Source organism: Lycorma delicatula, chromosome 10 (assembly GCF_047948215.1).
Source record: "Lycorma delicatula isolate Av1 chromosome 10, ASM4794821v1, whole genome shotgun sequence".
Classification (NCBI taxonomy): Eukaryota; Metazoa; Arthropoda; class Insecta; order Hemiptera; family Fulgoridae; genus Lycorma; species Lycorma delicatula.
In genome coordinates, this window is record NC_134464.1 from 3258467 (window position 1) to 3284408 (window position 25942).

Below are 25942 nucleotides of genomic sequence, written 5' to 3' on the forward strand. Positions count from 1 at the left end.
AAGTTTTCTTTTTTTCACTAATAACCTATCCTGCGTCGGAGTAGTTTTTCTTCCGCTGCCGCATTTGCCTTTCCTTTGAGATGAAAAGAAACGCGTTCCTTTAATTTGTTTTAAAATAGCATTCAGTGTCCCTACTCCAACACCGCTGTCAGAAGGTATTTGTCACTGTGTCAGAAAGAGAAATAAATTTCGAACGCTTTCTTGGAGTTATATCCATTATTTACATTCAAGACGCGATACAGAAAATACGAAGATATGATTTTGTAATAAAAAATGAGATAAACTTTCACAAAACAGTATTTATAACATGAAAATTGCTAAATTACCAAAAAAAAACTTCGTATTACACAGACGATAAAGAACGGGTGTAGTCAAGCAGTGCAGCCGCAATATAAAAATAAACAAAAAAATTCCATGTGTACGGATTAATTTGCACGCCACCGTATGACACAGTTTCTTACTAATCCGCAGACTAGATATTTAAATGCGTTTTTAACGTTACCTGTTTACGACACGTGAAGTATGTTTATTATTATATTATAATATAATTCTTTAATTTTTATTTCTTATATAACTGTGTGTATATATATATATATATATATATATATATAAAACTGTATTTATATGCTGTCTGTTGAATTTGTATTGTTTATTTTTTTTAAGGCCGATTGGGAAAGACGTCTGGAAACAATTGTCGCATGTGCTGGAAGACTACTGCGGAAAACCGTCCGAAAGTTCCTTTTAAATCAGCAACAGACATCTGTTAAAAAAGCCTGCGGTCTATTGCGGTTGTGGGAATCATATCAGACCAAAGGTAGATTTTGTTTTATTTATTTTTGAAGAGTTGTAGTGCATAATTATGCTAATTTTACAATCGTTGAGGAGGTTAGTGTTTATGCGCGCGCGCACACACACACACACACACATACACACTCACACACAAAATAGTAATTTTATTTCAGAAATGCATTCTATAATAATACTACTTTTTTTTTCAAACTCAATTTTTTTTTTCTTTCACTTTTACAAAATTAATAATTAATGGAGTAATCCTGATAGTAATTATAATTGTACTCTAAGATTTACCTATTCACAGTCTAGAACCGATATTAACATTGTTTTATAATACAATTTAATATTTGTTACTTAACTTAACTCGACTTAATGGTACTTAATTTATTCGATTTATAATCGGAAGTGGGTTTTGTAAAAGATGAAAGATTAGGTGTCCACAAGGGTCTTGCCCGTTTTGTGGCACCATCGCTTTTATATTAATCTGTTTTGTTAGAGTAGGGGACAAAAAGGAAACATTTTTATCTTATATAGGAGAATTAGGTTCGGTTCAGTTCGCGATTTACTCTGGCGGAAACTTATCTTTTCTGCAGTTAAGTATAGAGAAGATCAGTCGTCGTCAAATATTTATGTATACCAATAAAACTTTCATCCGGTGCTACCCGTTAAGTTATATATGTAAAAAATCTATTACTATGTTACGACCGATTATATAAAGCGTTATAATTAATTATATTTATAATCGTAAATCGTGTAATTACATGGAACATACTTTCAGCATCATCAGTATTAAGTAGCCGTCGTCTTATTAGCTTTAAGAAAGCGTTTAGGTTCCTACTCGTCTTTATATCGCTTGGAAGTATGTTATACAATCTAGGAGCAGTACTTGAAAAGAACTTCATATTACTCGTCTTATTTGCTCTTGCGACATATTCATTCCTTTTACTTCTAAGTTCGTACTCGGTTATCGTACTTTCTCTATGACCGCTTCTGATAAAGAATTTTTTCATTACTTTATAAACATATAAATAACGTAGCGGTAATACAGACGATTCCCTAAATATCGGCAAAGAACGATCCTTAGTTCTTTTTTTACTTATCATTCTAACGAATCTTTTTGGATTTTGATTATGGAATCTAAATTTGTAACGTAAGTTCCTCTCCGACAACCGATGCCGTAATCCAGTCGACTGTGCGCAATAGCAAAATAAAGTTTTCTCGTGGTTATTTTTGGGGATAGTTTGTTTAAAATATAAAATATCCTAAAGATAGCTTAAAAGTTTTTGCTTTACTAGCGCGATATGATTCTTCCAGGTTAGACCGCTATCTAACACAACGCCCAAGTATTTACAAGTATCACGTTGTTCGATCTCACTACATTCTAAACAGTCGGATTTATTTATCAACATTTTTTACAAAATTAGATCGGTTGTTGTACTATTTGAAGAGATAGGAACCTTCATTTCTATAACACTTCAACTTAACGGACGGTTAGTTTGTGTGGGGATTAGAAAGCAATCTATAAAACATCTGGTCTTGAGTTCGAATTCTCGTAAGGTTGGCATTTTTTTTTTTTTTAACTATTTCATTCACTTTGGTAAAATACCTGTTTATCATGTCAAGGTCGTAATACTACAGTAAACAAATTAATTTTTATTTTTAATTTCGAACTGTTATATGTTGTCCACCTTAGTACCGTTATATATCAATTATGTGGCCGAGAAGGTTTAGTCGAAATTCTTTAAAAAAAAAAGAAGTTTTTATTTCGGTTATTTTTCACAGTATTTTATATTTCCGTTACGATTATAACAAACGTCGAAAAATTCCGCAAGTATGTACTTGTAAGACGGGCCTGTTTTTTGTTTGATATCTCCTAACTGAATGCGGACAGATTTAAATGAATTTCGGTACGCTGATTTCTGTATGCGGGGAAGTACTGCTGTTTAATTTCGGTCACGATCGGTCAAAGGCCAGGGTGTGATACGGACTTATTGTCTCCGTAGAATTATTTTCTACAGATTTCAAAATTTCTTAGAAAGCTTATTATACATTTCAGGCTGGACTTTCATATTTTTCAAAGCGCGTACGGAAGGAAGGAAAGCGTAATTCTTGTAAATCTTTTTTTATAAAGTCAATTTGTCGGCGAGTATTTTTACCGGATCCGTGTATAATTAAACTCTTAAACTCTCTTTACTGAGCGATCTTCATTCATCGCCCGAAGATATTTTTCCTAAGGTTCGATTGTATTTGTATCTTCAGTTTTCTATTCCCGTATTTCGTTAAAAAAATTATTTTTGTCGATATAGTTTTATTCGTCGACGATAGCGCATAATCTTTCCTGTCCGTTTCGACGAAAAAGTTACGTATTTAAAGTTTTATTAGACTTTTTTTACGTAATGTTCATTATAAGCGACTTAAAACAATTTTTTTTTAAAACAAAAGCGATTACGAGAATACTTAATTGAAATCGGTTCGGACTTTGACTGTTGTCAACGATCTCGTAATAAGCTTATCGGCGTATTGTCGATATCATTGTCCGTCAACGTTATGGTGATGGAGGAGCGACGATGGAAAGGAAGGGTAATTCCTGGCGGATTCCTTTGTAATATTGTTCACGATCCGAATGCTTGCGTTTCTGTTTTGACGGATGGATAGTATTATATGCAGCAATAATTACAGTACTAATAATTATTTTTTTTATATCCGTTTAGAAAACATTCCTGTATATTAACTCCAAGAGCGTAAACTATACCGAATTTTTTTTACGCCTAATTAGGTATTTACTTATTAGGTAATACCTATTAGGTTTTTTGAAACCTAATATTTTATTTTAACGTATATCTTTCTTCACACTTTTTCTGTTTTTTACGTTCGCCCCTCCGTTCCGACAACCCTGTACTATCTGCGGTCGAATATCTGCAGTATGGAAACTTTTTATTTTGTCTCTCCCTCCATTTACGGTTACAATACTTTAATTTTCATTCGCGATGCGATTACGTTCAATCGTATTGAATTTTATGTTTTGAAGTATTAACTTTGTGTCGTGATTGACGCCGTTAACTGAAGTTTTATGTATACTGCTGTAAGTTTTCGCGCAGTTATTTATAATAATAATAATAAATACTTTATTAATTAATGATATTAATTAATTAATTAATAGTAAGAAAATACTACTTACTCGGGAGAATTGTTTTTATTCGCCCTCAGCATTCTGTCTCCTAGGGCAGCGTTTCTCCTCCACCGGGTTTGTCTAGCGGTGAACGCGTCTTCCCAAAACAGCTGATTTGGAAGTCGAGAGTTCCAGCGTTCAAATCCTAGTAAAGCCAGCTATTTTTACACGGATTTGAATACTAGATCGTGGATACCGGTGTTGTTTAGCGGTCGGGTTTCAATTAACCACACATCTCAGGTACGGTCGAACTGAGAATGTACAAGACTACACTTCATTTACACTCATACATATCATCCTCATTCATCCTTTACCGGAGGCTAAACAGGAAAAAAGAAAGAAGTAAAATGTTTTTATCGCGTCCTTGTAAATTTACATTAAGGTCGTTTAGATGTGAAAATACATCATCAAGAAAACCGACGGCAACATATATACTCATTATTTTGTAAAAACATCGAGAACGGCAACGGTTTATCTTGGAAAATATTAATTCACATCACAATTTCAATAACCGGTCGTAACACTTCCCCCCGCGATAACCATCTGAATTCTGTAAGGAAAAGAAGAACTTTTTCTTTTCGCTCGTTTATAGGGTAGTTTAGCAAACAGCAATTTTTCTTATTAGTTGCCAAACTTTGATCGGTATTTTGATTTTGTAATATTCTCGTTTCGTTATTTGAAGTGTTTATTTGACTGCCGTTGATATATGTGTATGTGCGTGCGTATTTGTATTAAAATAATCGATTAACATTAAAATACATTATATATATGTCTACGTAAATTTTATGTCAAATTGCCCCACTTCGAAAAGGAATAAAACAGCGTTTTTACTAGTTTTTGCGAGCGTTTGGCGTATGAAATTTTATTTTATTTATCTATATCGTTTGAAATTTGGATATAACTAATATGTAAAATAAACACGAAATTTGTTCATTTTATCTTTTAAAAAACAGTAAGTATATTTCGTTCGTTTTTCGAAAAAACTGTTCGTTTAAAAAAACGTTATTCAACATTTTCTTCAAAAGAGTTTCCTTCAGCGGCTATAAATTTTTGCCAGCATTTATTAAATTTTTAAAAATATTCGTAATACCCGTCTTTCTGCTGCTTCATAGAAAGACGGGTAGGCGGCAATCATCGCTATCCTTTTATAGGGAAGTTGTTTTCTAAAAATAACAAGTAAAAAAATCAGCTAAGATAGTGCGGTGACGCTCTAGAGGTATTATAATAGACTGTTGCCGTGCGACCCGTATTTAAAAATAATAGTAAACATTTAAGTAAAGAAAATAAATAAATACAAAAAATAATTCGTATTTAGAAGGAATTAATGGAAGTTACTTGAGCGCATACTTTTTGTACATCGTTACGAAAATTAACAGACTACGCTTTACGTTACTTGCATCATAAATATGAATTATTACACAGGTATTTTGTTTACCGACCGTATTAATATTCCTCGATGAGTATTTATTTAAGATATGAAATAGATTTAAAAAAATAAAAGTAGGATTTAAGATATCGGAATAACAGTACGATATATAAAATTTATTGGCCGTAGACTACTGTTGAAGTAGAGCAAATTTTAAATAACTTTCATTTTAATTTAAGAACCTATTATATGAGAATAAACCCGATCGGCTGAAAACAAACATAAGTATATTAGTTTACTTAAGAAAATTACAATGCGTTACCGGTAAAAATTCTTTTGTTAATCTCTTTTCATAAAATACAAAAGTGAATTTTAAAACGCAATAACCGTACCTAAAAATATTTATTAAAAAGTAACTAATACAAAACACGAAAGAAAGAATTATTACCTCAGGGGAATTAAGAAAATAAACTTTTACACAAAACATAAAACAAGAGCGATAATAGCGATGAAAAATATTTGTTTGGATAACGCGGTTCAAGTATATTAAGGGCGATATAATATTCGTTATTTTTTCTAAAAAGACTTTTAAGATAATTCCTCATTTATATATATATATTTAAAAAAAACTATTCAAAGTAAATACATATTATCAGAAAGAAAATAACGATAAAAATATTCTGTTCATAATGTTCACGTTAATTTTTATTAATTGAAAACATTTTTCAAAAAATGATACACGGCTAAGTAAATCGCAAAAAGCTGTGTTTCACGAAAGATGAGAAAGGCACAGATCAAATATAATTTGTACGAAAATTTAAGATGCATCCGGAAAGCGAGTATAAAAAAACAGCAGTTTCGCAAAGCGGAGGGAAGAGCCCGCATTTAAAAAATTATTAAGTGTTTCTCACCAAAGTTATTTATAATTTTATCTTCCGCAGTTGCCATGTCTTGCAGTATTTTGATAAAATTCCCAACGGTATGTTATTAAAAACAACAAACTCGATACCTACCGTACAGGAATTAGAGCGCAAATTAAAATTTTACCCGTTCATTGAAACTGTAATTGAGGGTGTCCAGCTTTATCCGAGTCTGTTGGTACTTCGACCGTCGGCTTCTATGTAATCGCTGAATCGATTTATAGGCGACTGATAACGGATGTTGGTGCTCCAAAAGTCGAAACATTTTCTGTCCGAAGGGCTGACCGTTGTTATACCTGAAACCGCAAGACCGATAACGAGAAAGACGAGATAAAGGACAATGAAAAGAACGATCGACCCTCGAAGGAATCCTAGAGGAAAGTTTAAGGCATTCGAGGCATCGGTTACCCGCAATCCATCAACAAATTGGACACTTTTACTCGGTTTGGAGTAGCGTAATACTGATCGACCGTTTTGCATCGATCAAGTGAAACGCTTGTACGTGTGGAAAATTTACTTTCTTTCAGATATTAAACCGCCGACCGAGAACACGAACTGATATAGTCTTAAAGGAGCTTCTCTCGTTCTGGGATTATGTGGCCAGGGAAAGAATCAATTTGAAAAGCAAACTATTCAAGTTTTGGAAATTCAAATTTTGGAGCAATTTTAAATATTTAAGTTATTAAAAATGTAATTAGCTTTAATAAATTATTTTAACTTTCCATTTTCCTTTTCTAAACTTGATCCCTCGTAGTGAAAAAGTTTCAAAATTTATTTTTTTAATATTTTGTTACAGAGTAGTAGTCAAATCTCCAATAAATATCTAATATAATATAATAAAATATATATATATATATATATATATATATGTATTATAATACTATAGTATAGTTTTACTAGTATGTAGTATTAGTTTTTTTTGTATATAGTACAGCTTTATTCATATATATACTCGTGTATATAAATATATATATATATATATATATAAAAAATTACTTACATTATTTATAAAATAACATTTATTTAGCCTAGTTAAATAACTAGGCTATAAATTGGTCGACAAAAATTTCATAAATATCACTTAAAAAGCAAACAAAGACCCAAAGACTGAGATGTATATTTTATTTCAATTCTGCATAATCTCTACATAAAAAATCTAAATACAGATGTGCATTATGTTCTCTCTCTCTCTCTCTCTCTCTGTGTGTGTGTGTGTGTCCTTTAACCAAATTCACGTGGGGCAATTTTCATAAAAAATGTAATTGCATTGATGTAGGAGTGATTATATATAAGTGTGACCATCACACCTACGGGTCATCAACGATTAGGTGGCGTCATTATAATGCGATGTAATTATAACGTATTTTTTTTCACGGTGAAGAGAGGAATCCCATTTACGAACGGGAGTGTTGGACTCGCTAACAAGTTCCGCAAGATCTTGTTAATGCGCGTACGGTATACCTGCGCCCTACCGACTAAACTTCTACTTCACCAACTCCTCTCCCAGGGCCGGACCCGCAATTAAGCTTATAACACAGGCCCGGGAGGTGCCTTCAAGCACGACAGCTACGGAGTGACAGCTCGGCTCGCCAGTTGGATCTTGCTTTTGTGTCCTGCCTGTAACCTCCACAGCAAGGTCGCTGTCCGTTATCCTCTCGCCTCCCGATCTTTCTGTCTCAGGACTGAGGTTACGAACCCCGAGTCTGCAGTAAAGTTGTAGGCGTTAGTCAACATGCAGCGTATAACATTATCGGAATCGATTTGTACTGTAACAGCCGTGCACGTGTTCTGGATCATCAGGTTCCCCGCAGTAAGGGCAGTTCGGGTCATCTACCCTCCTCCTTCGAAACAAATAACTACGGAATACCCGCACTTATCCCGACGATATAAGAATAAACAAAAAAATTAACGGGAAACGGAAGGTGACATGTAAACAACAGCGGTCCACAGCGACTAGTAAACGACTAGTGGAGCCAGTACAAAACCAGTCCCTTATTTAACGATAACGATAAAATAGAATTATTATTTATCGAACGGTAAAATAAAAACGAACAAAAAAGAAAACTTCTGAACCGGTAAACGGTGAAAAAACAAAATACTAACACAAGAAACGAAAACGACAAAACGTACTCGATTAAAAAACAAACACGAGTATCTCTGTTGGGGAGCGTAAATAACTCCACCGCTACCGATCGTGGCTCGATAGCGACTATATTATAACGACTTGATCCGCGACAGATTCACTCCTATAAACGGCATTGCTATTGCAGCGCTTCTAGGCTACAAGTTTCACAGCTATCGTGAAGAACGGGCAGGTAGAGATATTTTCTTTCTTTTACAGGTGAACAACTAGGAAGGAGTTACGGGCGATTTTAATAAAAAAAACCAACGAAAATAGAAATTTTGCCAAAAATAATTTGTAAAGCGTTAATAGCGGTGACAAGAAACCGGAGAACAATATTAGGGACGTAAAGGGACACGCCACAAGACACAAGTTAGTGAAATAGGGACGGATGGTGTAACGGAACAGATTAATTTCCCCCTTTAAATGGAAAGCATTGCTTTACGCATACTACCTCCGCTCATTAGGAAAACACGCACGAGTACGTACAGAAGTTTGCCCTCGCTTTTTCTTTGTTTTAGTGGACTTTTAAACGTCGTGAAATTTAAGAAATCTGGTACGCAGACATTCTTCGCGTTTTAGTACTATTTACTAAGTCAATTATCGTTAATGTTTGTTAATTATCTTAAAAGAAAATCGTATATAAATTGCGTTTGGTAGTGTGTATCGTATAACATCGCGATTGTCGTTCTCATCTTTAAATATGTACGGCCAGGCTTTAACTTCGTGCTATTCTGTTCTCCGTCTAGTTCACAGCCTTTTGTGTGTGTGTATATGTATATATATTCATATCGTACAATTTGTGTGCGTCGGTGATTTATATCGGGGTAATTAATATACGACGTATACATCCTGGTTACTGTGTTCACGATATAATTATTATGTCCTGAATCGTCGTTATTATTAACAATTTCTGCCGTGTAGGATAGATTAATATGTATTATGCGCCGAGTCCTGCTCTGCTTAAATATCGGTGTTACATATTCAATATATCGATGAGTTTTTATTTTTAAATTACAATAAAGTATCTACAGGTGAAAATCAACCGCAAGTGGAATTGCAATTATCACAAAAATGTTCTCTCGATATATATTATTATTTTTATAAAGGTTTGTTGTTAATTTAATAAAAGTAACTTTTCTGCGGGCGAAATAAACATAACATAAAATGAAATATATTACAAAATCGCAGAATTAGTTTTTTAACGATAACAATTTTAGTATCGATTGTGTGAAAATAGATTAAAATAATCAAAACTATGAGAAAATAGGCAGGTCTTTAAAATAAAAATTAAATGTGCGTTGAGTTCCATAATGATTGTAGGTCACCTGACTCGAGCACAAACCGATATTAAAATGACATAGCCATTCCGAAGAATAACAGACACTGCATTGCAATCGTATATAAATATATGGATGGTTGTAAGCACGACAACCTACCAAAACGCGTGTGATATGTAGCCGTTCAAGCGAAGACATTTCATTCTGTTTACTGTAAAGACCGGTTGTATAATGAATATCACAGATCTCACAGTAAGCGACTACTATCGGTGGCTGTCTTCACGCGCACCGCACAGCCACTAGAAAAAGTAACAAAAGCGTTTTTTATTACTAATAAAAAAACGTAAGTAATAAAAAATACTGGTGCGTGTAAAATGCAACGTTCAGATCGTGAGATTTTGTATAGTTCAGATGAAAATCTTCACGACATAAAAATACCCGAACGCAAATTATAACCCGTTGTACGCTGTAATTAAATAAATTAGGGCTTCGCAGTGCATATATAAAAGTAAATAAAAAGATAAGGAAAACAATAATAACGATTTTCCTGCCGAAACGGATATGAAATCGTTTAAAGTTAATAAAGATCGACGATAAACAACAAATATTATGTTGAAATCAGGTAAATCCGACGATAACGATGTAGATTTATTATTTAATTTTACGTTTTTGTGAATTTTAAATTTTAACTTTAAACCGAAAACTAGAAAACCTTAGTGGATGTGGATGTCCATCGAAAGCGATAAACATTAAAAAAAATACTGTCCGTTTGTAATAAGTTTTTTTATCGATAATTTACCAAAATTACCGGTATTAATTTACATAATATTAAAAATATCTTTTGAATTTGTTCGATGTATAATTTAATTAAATTAAACATTAATTGTATCTTTGTATAGAAATTTTTCTCCCGTCGAGTTGAAGTGTTGTATATAGAAAGACTCCTTGTATCAGCAGAAAGCGGTATATTAATTAATTAAATTAGTTCCTTCACATTGTCAGCCCCTCTCTAGTCGCGTATGAATTTACCGAGGTATAAAAAGCGCTCTGAATTACAGTAACGATGGCTTTTATTCGGTCAGTTCTTACGGTGAAGAGTGAAGGTTTCGCTGTTTATTGAAAGTCGTCCTCAGATAGCGGAACTATTGAACTACTGTTTCGATACTTATTTAAATATATTTTAATTTTGATTCGTTTTTTTATATTTACAAATATAAATATATATATATATACATTTGCGATGAATTTTTAAATCGCATTTATTATTTCTCTCGGCCATCATCGCGTTCAAATTTTCCTTGTTCGTTAATTATATTTTCATCTGTTTTTATTATTTTCAATACAGAAGATTTAAATATGTTGTTATGATATTCAATATCGACGTAAATAATGATTATGATCGGCGTAATTTGAATTTTTTTTAAATCGATTGAAAATATTTCGGAAAATATTTTTTTTTTGTACAATTTTCCTCACCGCACCCTGTTTAAAATTCCTTTATGATAAAAACTGGATTTATTGATATTAATTTTTGTTGTTAGTATTAAAAACGCAAATTAATTTTGTAATTAGATTTTTTTAAATTCTTTAATTACGCTATTGTAATTTAAAATAATAGAAAATATTGATTTTCATTTAATTTCGTTAATTTACTCGTTTCATGTTTATTAATTTTGCATTAATTAATTAATTATAATTGTAACTTTTGTAAATTATTAAGAAAGAGACGTTGTGGCGAAAATACACTAACGCAGATCGTAATACAAAAGAGAAGAAAACCTTTATGAGAAACGCAAATTTTTAATTAATTTTAACAAAATTATTTTTCTTTATTTTATTCTCTTCATTTCTGTTGAATTTTTTCCCCTGATTTTTATTGATACTTCCACGCGAGCGGTGTAGTAATTCCTCATTGTTAACCGTAGAGTAGTTCCTTTGTGATTTATATAATATTTAATTTCTGTTACGATCTGTCTGTGTAAAGTACGTGTTTATTTATATTTCCATTTTTATTAACGAGAAATCCATCCGGTTAATTTTTCTCGGTCGTGGCCAGTTCAAATGTAGATTTGTTTCCCAGATTCTAATTTTTTTCTTTAGTGGCGTGATAATTTTTGATTATAATGTTTATGAATTGTTTTTATTTACGATCGTTTTTATTTAGAAATGTAAAATTTTTACAGAAAAATCTGATGTGGACACCATATGACTTCCTTTACGCCTATTAAATTACATATATACATTTTTAAAAGTACGTAAAATGTTATTTCACTAATAACTTCTGATTTTTTTTCATATATATATTTTATTATTATTAAATTTTTATTTATTGTATTTTTTTTTTACAATCAGGTTAATAATTATTAATAAATCAATTACATTAAAAAAACGAAGGAAAATTAAAAAAAAGGAAGAAAATGTTGCAAACGAAGAAAGAATAAAAACATTAAGAGAAGATGATAAATATAACGAGGAAGAAAATGTTAAAAGCGAAGAAAGAACAAAAAGATTAAGAGAGGATGATTAAATATAAGAGAGAGAAAATTAAAAAACTGGAGAACGTGTACACAAATTAAGATCAGAATAATTATACCAAAGAGCGATTAAATGATCGGCAACAATAAACAGATAAACGAATTGATCAGCTCCGACTTAGGGAGAATATTGTCTAACAATATCAACAGTACGTAAAATTTTATTTCGCTAATAACTTCTGATTTTTTTTCATATCTTTTTCTTTTTTATTATTATTGAATTATTATTTACGTCAAGTTTTTTTACAGTCACGGGTTAACAATTATTAATAAATCAATACATTTAAATTAAAAAAAAAGGATATGAAGGTCTGATTTGAACCGATGTGCCTTCCCTTGTAAGTTCAAAATATTTCATTAATTAAAGTTTTATTCGGCTATAAATCTGGAACCGATGAAAATAAGTACCACTTATGACGATATATCGTTGAAAAGCTGTCGATACGGGCTTATTACTGCAGTTAAGAAAAAGTCTAAAATCCAAATGTTTTTGGCTATCGATTGTGAGTTATGCGAGATATGTACATACCTCATGCCGAAACTAGTCAAAGTGGATTCAGGGACGGTCAAAATGGATATTTCCGTTGAAATCTGAAAACCGAAATTTTTCGCGATCACAATACTTCCTTTACCTCGTAGAAGGAAGTAAAAATGGCGTTCGTTTAAAGTTTTTCAAGAAAAGATGTTTTTGTATTTTTTCTTTTTATTATTTTTTATAAACTTTTAATTCAATTTATAAAGGTTTTTTATCGTTGCGGAAGCGTTTTAAGATTCAGTTTAATGTTGCGTAATTACAGTGAATGTACGGTCACGATCGAGTGAGAAAATTCAATTTTTATTTTTTTAAGGTACAGAAATACTGAATAATAATAATTATAAAACTTGTCTATAACTGGAAAAATAATTATAAAATTCTTTTTTATTTAACTTTAAACTGTGGATTTTAATTCTTATGTAGTGAATAGCACCTGGTAAAAAGTTGTCACATTACGTGTAAATTACTGAAATTCAAGCTTATATTTATGTACAAACAGTGGCGTGTGTAGGTGTGTGTAAAAGTGAATATATGTACGTTACACAGAGTGTCCAAGGAGGTGTAGACCAAACTTAAGGGGCTTATTCAGAACATCAAAAAAAAAGATTTACCGGAGGTCATGTTATTAACCTCGGCATATTACATCTCTCAGTCGCCTCGCCCCAAGATGCCACCGATGCAAATGCCACAAGCGACATTCCCGTCGGTGTAACGATTACTGAAACTAACAAAACACATCTCTAGTCTCAAGCAACACTGAAAACTACAATCGTCGAAGGAAGTGAATCGCCTACCTACCCGAAAGGTAAAGCGAGTCGATATGGACACAAACGCTGTAAAACATAAAAAAAGCAGAAAACACGAAAATAAAATCAATAACAAAAAAAAGTACGCAGGAACTCCCTCCGCAATTAGTTCCCTAGCCAATTATTGCAGAAATTCTGCAACCACAGACCATTCGGCTCGGTCCTTTCAGTTTTGACTGATGTCAAGCGTTGCTCCGACGGTATCCAGTCGACAAATTACTGCGGTGGCGCACCCGTACAACACATGGAAGACATTGTCCTGCACCCCACACGACGGGCGCAGACCCGAATCCACCAGGCCGAACCCAGCCAGTCTACCCCTGAAGACCCGTGACCGGTAAGAAACTGAGTTACGTACTTGTTAGGGGAAACCCATGAGGCGCCCCGCAAGCTTCTAATGTCTGGGAAGAGATCGTGCGTATGTCGCCCATGAGTAGTCTCATCCCATCTAGCCTGCCATATAGCTTAACCGTGTCGCTCGATTTCCCGAATCTTTTCGGAAATCAACTCGTCCAACTTCCTAGCATCATACCGCTCCTGTTTCTCAAGAGCTGGAATATCGATCGGTTTCATTCTCCCGATCGCCAAGACCGGCTCCCGTGACCGTCCGGCAGCTACTTGTTACCGTCAAAAGTAATAGTCGTTTGGCCCTCGATAATATATCTCTATAACTACGGAATTTCATCCTATCCGCTCAAACTGGCGCAGCTTACAATTTAATTGCTTCACACACGCACACACACACGCTTAGGGCCCTAAAATTGATACTCCGATTCGGATCGACTACACGTCGGATCCCAAAAAAAGACACTACAAGATTTTTCTGCGACGTATTGAAAGCGCCTCTTGAACTGAAATTTCTCATCAAGATAGAACCAGACGTACTTCTGAACTTTATTCGACGGCCTGACATCGATACTCGAACTCGCCGACTCTCCGCCAAACGGCCTTTAAGGAGCATCATCGTGGTGTTGTACCGGTTAAAAGTCATCTTGTGCTGATGAGCCCACGACTCAAGCACCCTGCATGCGCCAGCGGCCCTGAGCTCGACCTCCCTCCGCGTGCATCCTTCGATCAGCAGAAGCCCGTTGTCCGCGTAGACCACCACAAGACACTCGCGGGGCAACCTCGGCTGTAGAAGAGAGTCGAACTCCACCACCCACCAAAGAGGACCCGACACACCGCCTTGGGGACAACCTTTAGACAGCGTCTTTCCTACTTCACGGCTGCCCTCGCAGACGACACACCCCGACGACTGAAATAACCTCTCAACACCTGCAGTTCATTTTCATCGCATCCCTGCCTCTGTGATTGGAAAACGGCATAGGGTCATCGCAGATTGTTAAACGCTCCCGAAATCTCTAGGAAAATCCCCGAGACGTACTGACGTTCTGTTCACAGCAAAAGGACTTATTTTATCTAATATAAAATATTTTGATAAAACTATTATTTACAGAGGTATTAGTTAAAAAAAATTTAACGGCCACCGTTTTTGAATTTTTAAAAATAAGTTTTTTTAACTTATTTATTTTCTAGATGTTTTAGGTAGGGTGCGTCAAATTTCATTAAAATATCTCGATGCATTCGTAACATATGAACTTTTATCGAATAAAACTCAAAATACAGACCGAGGGAAAGTGAAGCGAGATAGGAAATTATTCCTCGTGAACGTTTTTGCTTATTTTGATGATCAAAATCGGTTCCTTAAGATTGGCCTACATAACCTGGTATACATAAATAAATAAATAAATATTTGAATTCATTTCACCTATCGTAGGTCTTGAAAAGAAATAGACTTATTTCCAGCGTTACGTGTAAAAAATATTTTTCTTTTTTGTTAATTATTACGTAGAAAAGATTTATTTAACTTCAGTTCTTTTAAAAAATAAAATGTACGTACATAACCTTTTGCATCGATTAGATTTTAGGTTTGAAAATATTCTATAAAATCGTCAGTTTAATAAGATATCGATTTAAAAATCGTATTACTAAAGACGGAAACGAATTTTTTATTAAACTTTTAATATGACAAGTACATTAAATTAAAAAATTCCTTTTAGCGGAATTAATTGTTTTAAGGTTATACTGCTTACTTCATCATTATTTTACCTTCTTTTTAATATCGACTACCACTTCGGTGTATTATAGTCTTATAATTAATTTTATTTTTATTACTTCTTCCTGTTTTCGTTTTTATTAATTTTTTCTTCTTAGTCGTTTAGAAATAAATATTTCACTTCGCCTTATATGTTTTTACCTCGTAAAAAAAAAAATAAAATCAATAACTTCAACGTAAATAAATACACGAAATAAAATTCAGTCGCAAAAATACAGTTAATTGCATTAAAATATTTTAATAACTATTTATCTATTACTCTATAAAAGTACTGTTAATGTAGTTTTTTTTGGAACCGCGCATTATAAAATGTAAAACTTTTAACTTTTATTATCTGTTTCGCGGCTGTATTATAATTAAAAAACTGAAAATGAAAGCGATGATGAAACAAATAATAAATAATGCACGGTCCCCGCTACATGGAAATATAAACTTAGCCGGGAAACCTTCAGGAATTTTTAGAAAAAATCAAAGAAAATAGAAAATAATTTCAGAAAGGAATTTTTGTTACCGATTTAAGTTTAGTAATGTTATTTATTTACCAAGTATTTTTTAAAAAATTAACCCCAAAATATATGCGATATACTTTTTCGGCGTCTGGAAGAGGCCGTCACCCTCTTCCAATCACCTCTGAAACTGCGTGCATCAAGCGGTCGTTAACTTGTCCTGTTTTTACTTACATTCCCTAATTACCTTTTTTTTATATTAAAGGAGGAATATTCAAAATTGCGGTTAATTTTTTCACCGGTGAAATTTTGACAAAAAGTTACCGTTGAAAAGTTTAAAGGTTGTTGTTAACCGTTTCCTTGTAATTTCTGTCAAACATCTTCAAACGGTTGTTTTTATTTTAGATAATTAATCGCTTTTTAAACGGCATCTAAAAAGATTTTTAACGAGCAGCGGTTAGATATAAACGTACACCCGGGATTAAGTCGATTGAAAAGAGGTAGAGATTTTTGTGATGTATATCAAAAACATTTTAGACCGGGCAAAGGCAGTGACTTCGCACAAAAGGAAATCGGCATAACGGAATTATTAAGATAAGGAATTTTCGGTTTTCGCTGAAAACCTTTTTATCTTCCGGCGCTACTTCGACTCAACAGTAAAACTTTGATCGAGAGTTGTGAGAACGGTGGTTGTGATACATCTGTATGTTCTTTGCCCGGATCTTCTGGTCGAAGTAAAAGCGTTTCTGCAGCAAACGATACGTTTGAATCCTCGATTTCGTTTACGCAAAATAACACGATTACTTATTTTTGTTATAAAGACTAGTTTTTTAAGACGGATATTATGCGGGTTCACAAAGTCTTACGAAATAAGTTATCCTTAAATTTACTCGAAGATATCGGTGAAACTTTTAAAATTTTGTTTTTTGATAGTCGTATAGCGTCAAAATTCGAGCCTGAAGCTAGTAAATGCTCTTATATCATCGATCGTGGCTTTGCACCGTACTTTGATGGCAATCTGAAAAATTAGCTGCGTTCTTGTGTTATAATGCGGTTTGCTTTAATGAAATCTTAAATAAAATCGTGCGGAGGGGTCAAATGTGCGATTTTTTTCTACAGAAACAAATAAAGTACGAAAAATGTATTATAATACTATATTTTTGGAAAGTCCACTGTTCAACATATTTTCAACGGTTTCATAGAAGGTATCTTCCTTCTAGATGAAAACAAAATATTACAAATATCTATGGACGTACCAAATGTGAATTTAAGCTTTTTAGAAATGTTCAGCGATTAGCCGAGAGAGGCATGTCCTGAAGGAAAGGGTTCGGTGAGTACTGGTGTTTGCGGTTTACATGTAAATGGAGCCGTGAAACCACGAATTGTATCGGTCAAATGGAATATTCACACATTTTTATGAGATCTTTACTTCTCGCTTAATATAGCCCAGCGCGGTGTCCGGAAGTTACCTCGGTCACAGGATATAACAATTTCCTTTAAAATGCAGCACGACTAGGCGGTTAGAATGTGGAACGACGTAAAGAAATTTATTGACAAATCGAAGAAACATCAATCTAAGCCGTACACCGTTGTAAAGACAGATTCCTAAAATGTAAATTGGCATTTTACAAATCGATTTCGTCTGACTGCGAACTCGTTTTAAGGCAGTTTCAGACCCAGATCCTCTTGATTTTCACATCGTAACACGTGTTCGAAACTCGCTTCGATTGATCATACCGACAGAAAATTTACGTAAATTAAAGAAAATTGATCTTTCATTTCAAACTATTAAATATGTTAAACAAATAAAAACATCGGAGAGTGCCAAATTTTATTAGTCAAACTGATCACAATACTGTTGAACCAAGTCCTTTAAAATATAAAGTTTGTGCGGAATGTATCATCATTAGATCCAGCTGAACTTGGTCGAGACAAAATGAATTGTTTATCGGCAGCGTTATGCGGAGTTACAGATTTAATGAAAATGTAGCCGAAGAAAAAGCTAAGAAACTATATTCTTCGCTATGCGTGGATGCTAAAGAGTTCTAAGTAGCGAGTTAAAATATTTTCACCGGATACTGTAGAAGATGACAGTAAAGAACTGAAAGATAAGAGGAAGTCAGATCATTTTTTTCATCTGTTTATAATTATAATTACAATTATATTTGAAGTGACGGGCTTCCATTTATTATTTTTTATATTAATCCCTAAGAGTATGTAATTTCCTTCACTTTTTTTATATTATTTTATTGAAATTGAAATTAAAAACTTAATTGAAAAATAACCTTGAACAGAATAGTGTCGGATAAAACGTATACGATTAAGAAAAACAGAAGACAAGTTATGTATAATTTACGTTACGCTAAAAGTGACATCTTGTTCTACTAAAAACTGCTGCTTATGTCAGATATGTTTTATAACCTTTAAACCTTACCGTTGGGACAGATCCATGTTACTCGTAATATATTACTCTTATGTTTTTTTATCGGATTTAACATGTTATATTACTTTATTTCTTTTGTTATAGTACTTTGCACGTGTAATATAATTTGTTTTTTTTCTGAATTTTAATCTAATTTTTTCATCACGTTACTTTTATGTTCTTAGATGAACTCGTTTTATTCCTTAATTTTAATAATTAATCTTATGAAACTATTTAATTGTTCTTATTACTTTAGGTAAATACACTGCGTTCGGAAAGTTGCCGTGTACTGTATTATGGAAGTGTAATGATGAAACTTTCTTAATTATTACTTTATGTTTTTATTTCGTTATTTTGTAGATACGGATATTACAATAACCGGAATAATTTATAAAAGGTGTTGAAAATGACCTTCTCTAACACCGATACAACACTGCTCGCGTATCCATTTGTTTTTCAACAGTAACCGGCTGATGTGCTGGAACGTCTCGTACGTTCGCCGTTATTGCGGTGACTTTACCGCAATAACGGCGGTACAGTCAGATTGCGTCAATAATGGCGGTTACCCAGATCGCTGTAAAGTCACCGGAATCTGGGTAAGTCAGATTGGGTGATCGTGCAGGCCGCAACCTCTCGAAACGATTCGTTCTCCGAAGATATCTTGTAAAAAAAGATCATCGATCGTTTGTTAGCTGTGTGCGCTGAGGCGCCATATATTCGGGAACAGCACGATAACGATCGCCGTTAACTATTTTCAAAAAAGATTCGACCCGCACTCCGATTTTCGCTTCGCGTAAAGTTCGTTCGTATAATTTACGGGGGTTAGTTGTCGACCGCAGTCTTGTATTTTGTCAATTAATATACCTTTCCGGATGAAACAGCACTTCATCTGTAAAAACCGTAATGTCTGGGACACCTACGGAATTCTGGTCGATAAAACGTTAAAACTATCGGCAATAATTTAGTCTTTTGGGGTGATCTGTAGGTTTCAGTTTGAACCCGCATTACTTAGTAGGGAAAAAATTCCAGTTCTTTCCTGGAGCTTTACGCGCGGTAGCAAGTATATCCGCGTTATCTTGCCGTTGTGGTAATTTACGGGTCGACTTTGATGGATTTTCGGCCGTAGCATCCGAAATATCAAGCGGCTTCTGTTCGTTTAGTTTAGGCGGTTTTTCGTTTCGCTCGGTGTCCTGTTGTCCGAAATTTTTCGATAAGAGTTTGAACTAAATTGCGGTGAGGAACAGAAGTATTTGGAAGAAACTTTTCAGAAAACTTGTGCTTCACTAAATCAGTATACTTAGCTTAGGAGGATAGCTCGAAAGGATTACGGGCTGTCGGGCCGTCATTTGTACATGGTATACCGGGGAGTTTTCGAAAGTATGACCTCTGACGCGGCGTCCGTTTGGGTGCATAGGTTGGAAAGAAATCGAGCACTTATTCAAAATCTAAGGAGTGCCCAGCGTAGACCCTTAATTGTATGCACTGGTGTTTTTAAAACAACCTCCTACGAGGCTACCACTGTATTAGGAAAGGCTCCCCAATCGATTTGGTGGTGAAAGTTCGGGCGGCCATGTGGAAGTTGCGAAGAGACAGGGAGGCCGAGGTACTTGGGATGCGGTTTTCAGCCGGAGCGGAACGGTGATCTCAATGCACCGGTTCTAAATTTCGAACAGTTGCCCATCTCCCGCCTTCGGAGGCTTTACAGCCTCGCGATGGAAGAATGGCACGCCAGGTCTAAGGGAAGGCCCTTGTATAGATTTATACAGGATTTGGGGGGTATGCTTCTCCTTTGTTTTTAAGGGCAACGGGAGCCCGAATGCTCTACAACCGTGTAAATTTAAACCAATATTTGTTTCGGTTCCGCCTCGCAGCTGACGAGCTGTGCGTTTAAGGGGAAGTCCAGTCGAACGAACACATGATGTTTGACTGCCCAGCTCTTGTGGGGGGGGGGGGGGGCTAGAACTCAGGCAACCCTGGAACTTAGAGGTCAAAGGGAAAATTGGCCACTCATAAGCGGCGAAAGCCGCATTGTCTAACCGTGTAGGAGTTCCTTGATGCGGTTTCTTTGTTCAACCGCATCAGTAGTTTACCTAAGGGAAAAGACCGCGCTGCTGGAGAAATCTAACCGAGAGAAATGACTGGCTACCAGCCAGATTAAGGTTCCAAGCGCTTTAGTGGTGGACTGGTACTTGCTGGCATTCAGCGGCCTAGGCGTGGCAGCGAATCGCTGTCTTTGACGAAATAAATTAATTATTGATAGTCATATATGTTTTAGTAGTTGACGGTGTGAGGCTACCCGTTTTAGTGATTTATGACAAGTAGGCGAGGGACACGCAATCGAGTGGTGTATGGTACCACGCTAATTCCGATCGCGCTTTTAGGTTAGCTCTAGGAGCTAGTTAGGTCACTGATCGCTAAACTGTTTCGTGGCTCAGTTGCCGTTTGTGGCACAGTCTTATGCTTTAGGACGACCGAATGGGTGGTGGCGGGAGAAATGCCAAGCAAACCGATAAATCAGTATACTTGTCGTCTTCACGAAAGACGTGTTCAACTAGAAAAACGCGTTCTTCTGTCAGAAGAACCGTTACTTTTCTCATATCTATCTATTCCGATAAACGAAACGGCACGAAAGGAAATGAAGCACATTCAACAACTGACGTCTTGGCTTATTACTGAGTAACTTCATACGAACCCTCAGGGCGACCAACCTAACGCCGAAAGAACAAAATGCTTTGCGTAGTTCTGAAGCGTACTGCATAGCGACTTTTCGAACGTACTGTATTATTTTAAGGGAACTTTTTCCTTGTTAGATTCATTTATTCTTTAAAGATAGCAATAGTACAATTAGATTATAATTTGTTTATTTTATTGTGAAATAAGCAAGGTTTAATCGATTTTTCTTTTACGTCTTTCGCTATTGACATTACTTGAAAGATAAGTTCGCCTGCGTGAATGTAAAATAAACTGGTCCTACGGGAAAATAAATAATTTTTTGTTTTTTAATTTGTTTTCAAATGTAGTTTGTAGAAGATCTGCCGCTCAGATTAATTTTAGATGTTGCGTTGGCTTTGGACGGGTCAAGAAGACTTCTTGGCGTCTCGGGTTCGAATCCCGGTCAGGCATGGCGTTTTCACAGACGCTACAAATCATTCATCGCATCCTCTGAAGCATTACCTAACGGTGATCCTGGACCTTAGACGGCAGACTACATGATATTTCTCTTCACAAAATGAGCATTGTCTGCCGAAAAAGACACATTGTTAAAGCGATTTAACTTTTCACATTTTTATCATTTAACTTTACATTTCAGATGAATCGCTGTAGGTTAAGTTACGGAAATGAAAAAAGGGTTTTCTTTGTGGAATCCTTATTTTATGGAGTGTCGCAAGGTTCCAGGATTAGCCAGATTTTATTCTTTATTTATGTTGTTGTTACGCCTCTTCATATAATACTACTGGTAAAAAGTAGTACAGCGGTCGTTAGGGTTCACAGTTTAACGATTCAAGAAGTAAGCCTTTTATTCGTTTAATATTGCCCGCCGTAAAAATTACCTTTAATAACTTTTATCAGAGACAATCTACTTGTGAAATGGAGTAAAAATCGGTTCTTTTTTCCAACCGTCCGATATATCTTTATTTTTACTTGTTAGGCGATCGTTAGAATCGCTGAATTTTTAATTAACTATGAAATATTTATATCGGGAATATAAATGTATATTTTGAATCGTTCCGTTTATCTACATTTTTGTATAAATTTATTTCTAAGTAGATATCGCTTAGATATAAGTTAGAACAGATTACTTAACTGAAAACAAAATAGTGAGATGCGCTTAATATCTCAGGCAGAGATATTAAGAGCGACTTTATATTTCGATTCTCTGATCTGTAGGGAAGCAGTTACGGATAAGGGGAATAACTTTGCATGAATTACAAAGCAAAATCTGCACACCAGTATAACAACTTCGAGTCGAAACAGAAACATTACGATAGCTGAAAGCTAAGAAATAGGAAGGGATAGAGAATAGAATAGAATAATAATGTACGAGAGAAGGATGAAAGGGATTTTATCCTATCTTGGAAGCGTCCTTACCGGCACACCGAGACGCAAGCCGGATTCATTCTCACCATTGCGACTTAAATCTCTTCATTTACACTCCTTACGTCATTTTAGTTCTAATTATGTCGCTCAGATTTTATTTTCTGGAAATAATTTTCCTGCGCTATTCGAGTTCAATCTTAATAAATTTAATTCTGAAGATAAATATTCTCTAAACCTGACGGATAGTTTGAAAAAGGTTACGCCGAGTCGCTAAATAAGATTAAACTGAACTATACTGTTCGAAATAAATCTTTCCTTTTATTTTTATTGACGGAGAAATAAATTTTACTATATCCTATCGTAATAACTAATAAATAGGTGAATTAAAAATCGTTCATCAAAGCGTTAACTCTTTAAAAGATAAAACCGGTACTTAGTAGATTTTACGAGTATAAGTCCGGGTGTTGCTTTGAATGACATCGCTGTGAGGTTTTTAAATTTTCATTTACTTTTAATCGTGTTCACTTAAAAGTAAGATAGATAAAACTCTATTTGGTTCTTAATATTCTTGTATGGCTTTACATACAGGTGGCCGGAAAGTCACCGTACCCCCTAAAATCAGAAATAAAAGTTTGTAATAAGTTATAAATGAAAAATGCGCTACGATAATGAATTATATTTTTTACTTGATACATAGTATTAATTTAACGGTCCAGCGGGTCTGTGTGTTTGCTCTCATTGTTGCGCGCACAATTCTATATGTCGCCACGTCCTCTGTGACATGCGACACAGATGCATTTCTGGTGTTACGTTACGGAAGACGTCCCTCACAGCGTCACGCAATTCTTCATTTGCGGTGTAGCGACGTGCAGCTACGTGTGCTTTGATAATTCTTCATAATGAATCGTCTGGTGTGGTGAGATCAGGACTTCGTGGTGGCCGTGATAACGGAACAGCTGACGCTGGAGTAGCGCGACCGATCCTACGTCCTGGAAATTTTCATTCAGAAACGTGCGACTGATAGAGTAAAACTTGTAGGTGCTCCATCCTGCTGCAGCCGTACTCGTTCCACGAGATCCTTCACTTAACCGTGCCTCCAACATTTCTAAATAAGATTGCGCTGCGCGTTCACTGGCCCGTCAAAAAAATAAGGACCAAACAAATGACCGGCTGTCATTCCAGCCTATATTATGACGTGCGTTAAATTCTTTCAAATTCTTTCAATCTTTCAGAATCTTTCAAATTCTGTCTCGTAATAAAGATTTTCTTTCGCGTGTAATAAAACATTTACGGCATGTGAACCACGGTAGACTGGCACATTCGTCAGTAAAAAGCGCTTTTTCACGGTGCACTGCAACGGGAAAGTTTTCTGATAAAGTTCGGCAGGATGCAGCGCGACGTTCCATCTGACAGTTTATTGATGAATACCGCACGAAATGACCTAACTTTCAAGTTTTTTCTTTTTTTTTTTTTGTTTACGAGTCGATTTCATAGGGGATTGTTCAACGGAAACTGCTACAGTAGCACATGTTTCTAACCGCGTTAACTTCCGTCCGCTCCGCTGCCTATCTTTAACACTGCCTAATTCAAACGCACGTTTTTCTCTAGCCGACATTGTTGCTTTTCGTGGTGGCGGTTTATTGAAGCGTTGCCGAAGCATATCGCTAATTAGCTTCGTTGTTTGATTCGTACGATGTCGTTCATCAACCCATACGCTTGTCACTAACTGCTTCTCGACGTTGTAACTACTCGTGTCAGCCATTTTAGCACAACTTTCTTTTACTCAGAGTGTGTGACGTTGTAAAAAAGTGTTGCCAACCGACCCGAACGAAAATACCGTACGTTTTTTTTTTTTTTCGTTAACTTAAAGGTACGGTGACTTCCGGTCTCTCTCTCTCTCTCTCTCTCTCTCTCTCTCTCTGTGTGTGTGTGTGTGTGTGTGTATATATATATATATATATATATGACAGAGCTCTATTTCTTATCTGAAAACTACAATTTAGTCAATTAATTTAGAGCTTGACAGCTACTAAAGGGTTAATCGACATTTTAATTTTAGATTCGGTACTGTCCGGTGATGAAAAGCTTATTTGAATATACATTAATTTAATTGAAGCTCATTAATGTTTTTCAAGATAGACCCGGTTCATACCTTATATACCGACTCTGAAATTGGTAATTAAATTCTGTTTTTAAAGTTTTGTCTCTAAGTTATTGTAGTATCTTTGATTACGTGTGAGTTATTGCGTTGTAAAATGAATAGGAAAATCGATGTTGCCGCCGACTGTGAAATACGTGGAGTATACTTTATATAACCATCGAAACGTTAAGTCGGCTGAAATTCATAGACAGTTGGTTGCGATGTACGGTGATAACGTAATGAATGAATGAAACGTCCAAAAATGGTGTGAAAGGTTTAGAAATAACAGATTAACAGAATTAATGTGCACGATGAAGAACGTTCGGGAAAGCCCTCGATAATCACCGACGACTAGTTGAAACGCGTCGATGATGAAATCAGAAAAGATCATCGCTCACCGATTTCCGACCTGACCCTTCTTTTTCCTGGTTTTTCAAGAGCTGTTATCGGTCGCATTGTTCATAACCGTTTAGGCTTCAGAAAGGTTTGTGCAGGTCGGGTCCGCACGTCTTAACGGAACGTCACAAAAAAATCCGAACGGGATCTGCTTTGGAATTTTTGATGCGCTTCACACAAAAAGGTGATGAGTTCCTTAATTCGATTGTTACCGGCGATGAAACGTTGATTTCGTATGACACGGCTGAGAAAACGGTAGTCAATTGAATGGCGTCATCCTCGATCACCAACCAGACCGACAAAGGTCAAGCCACAGTTATTTGGACGCACACTGATGGCCACAGTCTTTTGGGATCGGTTTGGCATACTACTGATTGCTTTCGTGCCGCGTAGAACGGCTGTAATTGCAGACGGCTACTGCGAAACTCTACGTAAGTTACGGCGCGTCATTCAAAATCGGCGACGGGGTCGTCCTGCTGCATGATAATGCACGTCCACATGTTGCGGGTCCGACACGTGATTTACTGAGAACATTTGGATGGGAAATTTACGATCACCCGCCATACAGTCCGGACTTAGCTTCTTCTGATTACGATTTGTTTGAAAAATTAAAAGAATTTTTGAGCGGTTAGCAGTTCGCGGATGACGATGAACTTAAAAATGTTGTTAATCAGTGCCTAAATGGACTGTCGGCAGAAGAATACGACGACGGTATATTGAAGCTGATGTATCGCTACGATAAATGTCTTAATTCATCTTAGGAGCAGGCTCCAGCGTTCCCCGGGAGCCATTGGCAGACAACGATTCGGTTGAGCTTCCGCTGCCCACCCCCTGAAGGCTGGCCCTCACCCTCTACCCGT

At 35.4% G+C, this 25942-nt stretch overlaps 1 protein-coding gene across 1 annotated transcript in view; it reads left to right on the forward strand.

The window, feature by feature from the left end:
* LOC142331549 (midasin) overlaps nucleotides 1–25942 on the forward strand; it is a 640891-nt gene that overhangs the window by 499903 nt on the left and 115046 nt on the right. Inside the window, exon 37 of the mRNA XM_075377535.1 lies at nucleotides 664–814. Within this exon, the coding sequence (XP_075233650.1) occupies nucleotides 664–814 (151 nt within the window). The remainder of the gene's footprint in view (nucleotides 1–663; nucleotides 815–25942) is intronic.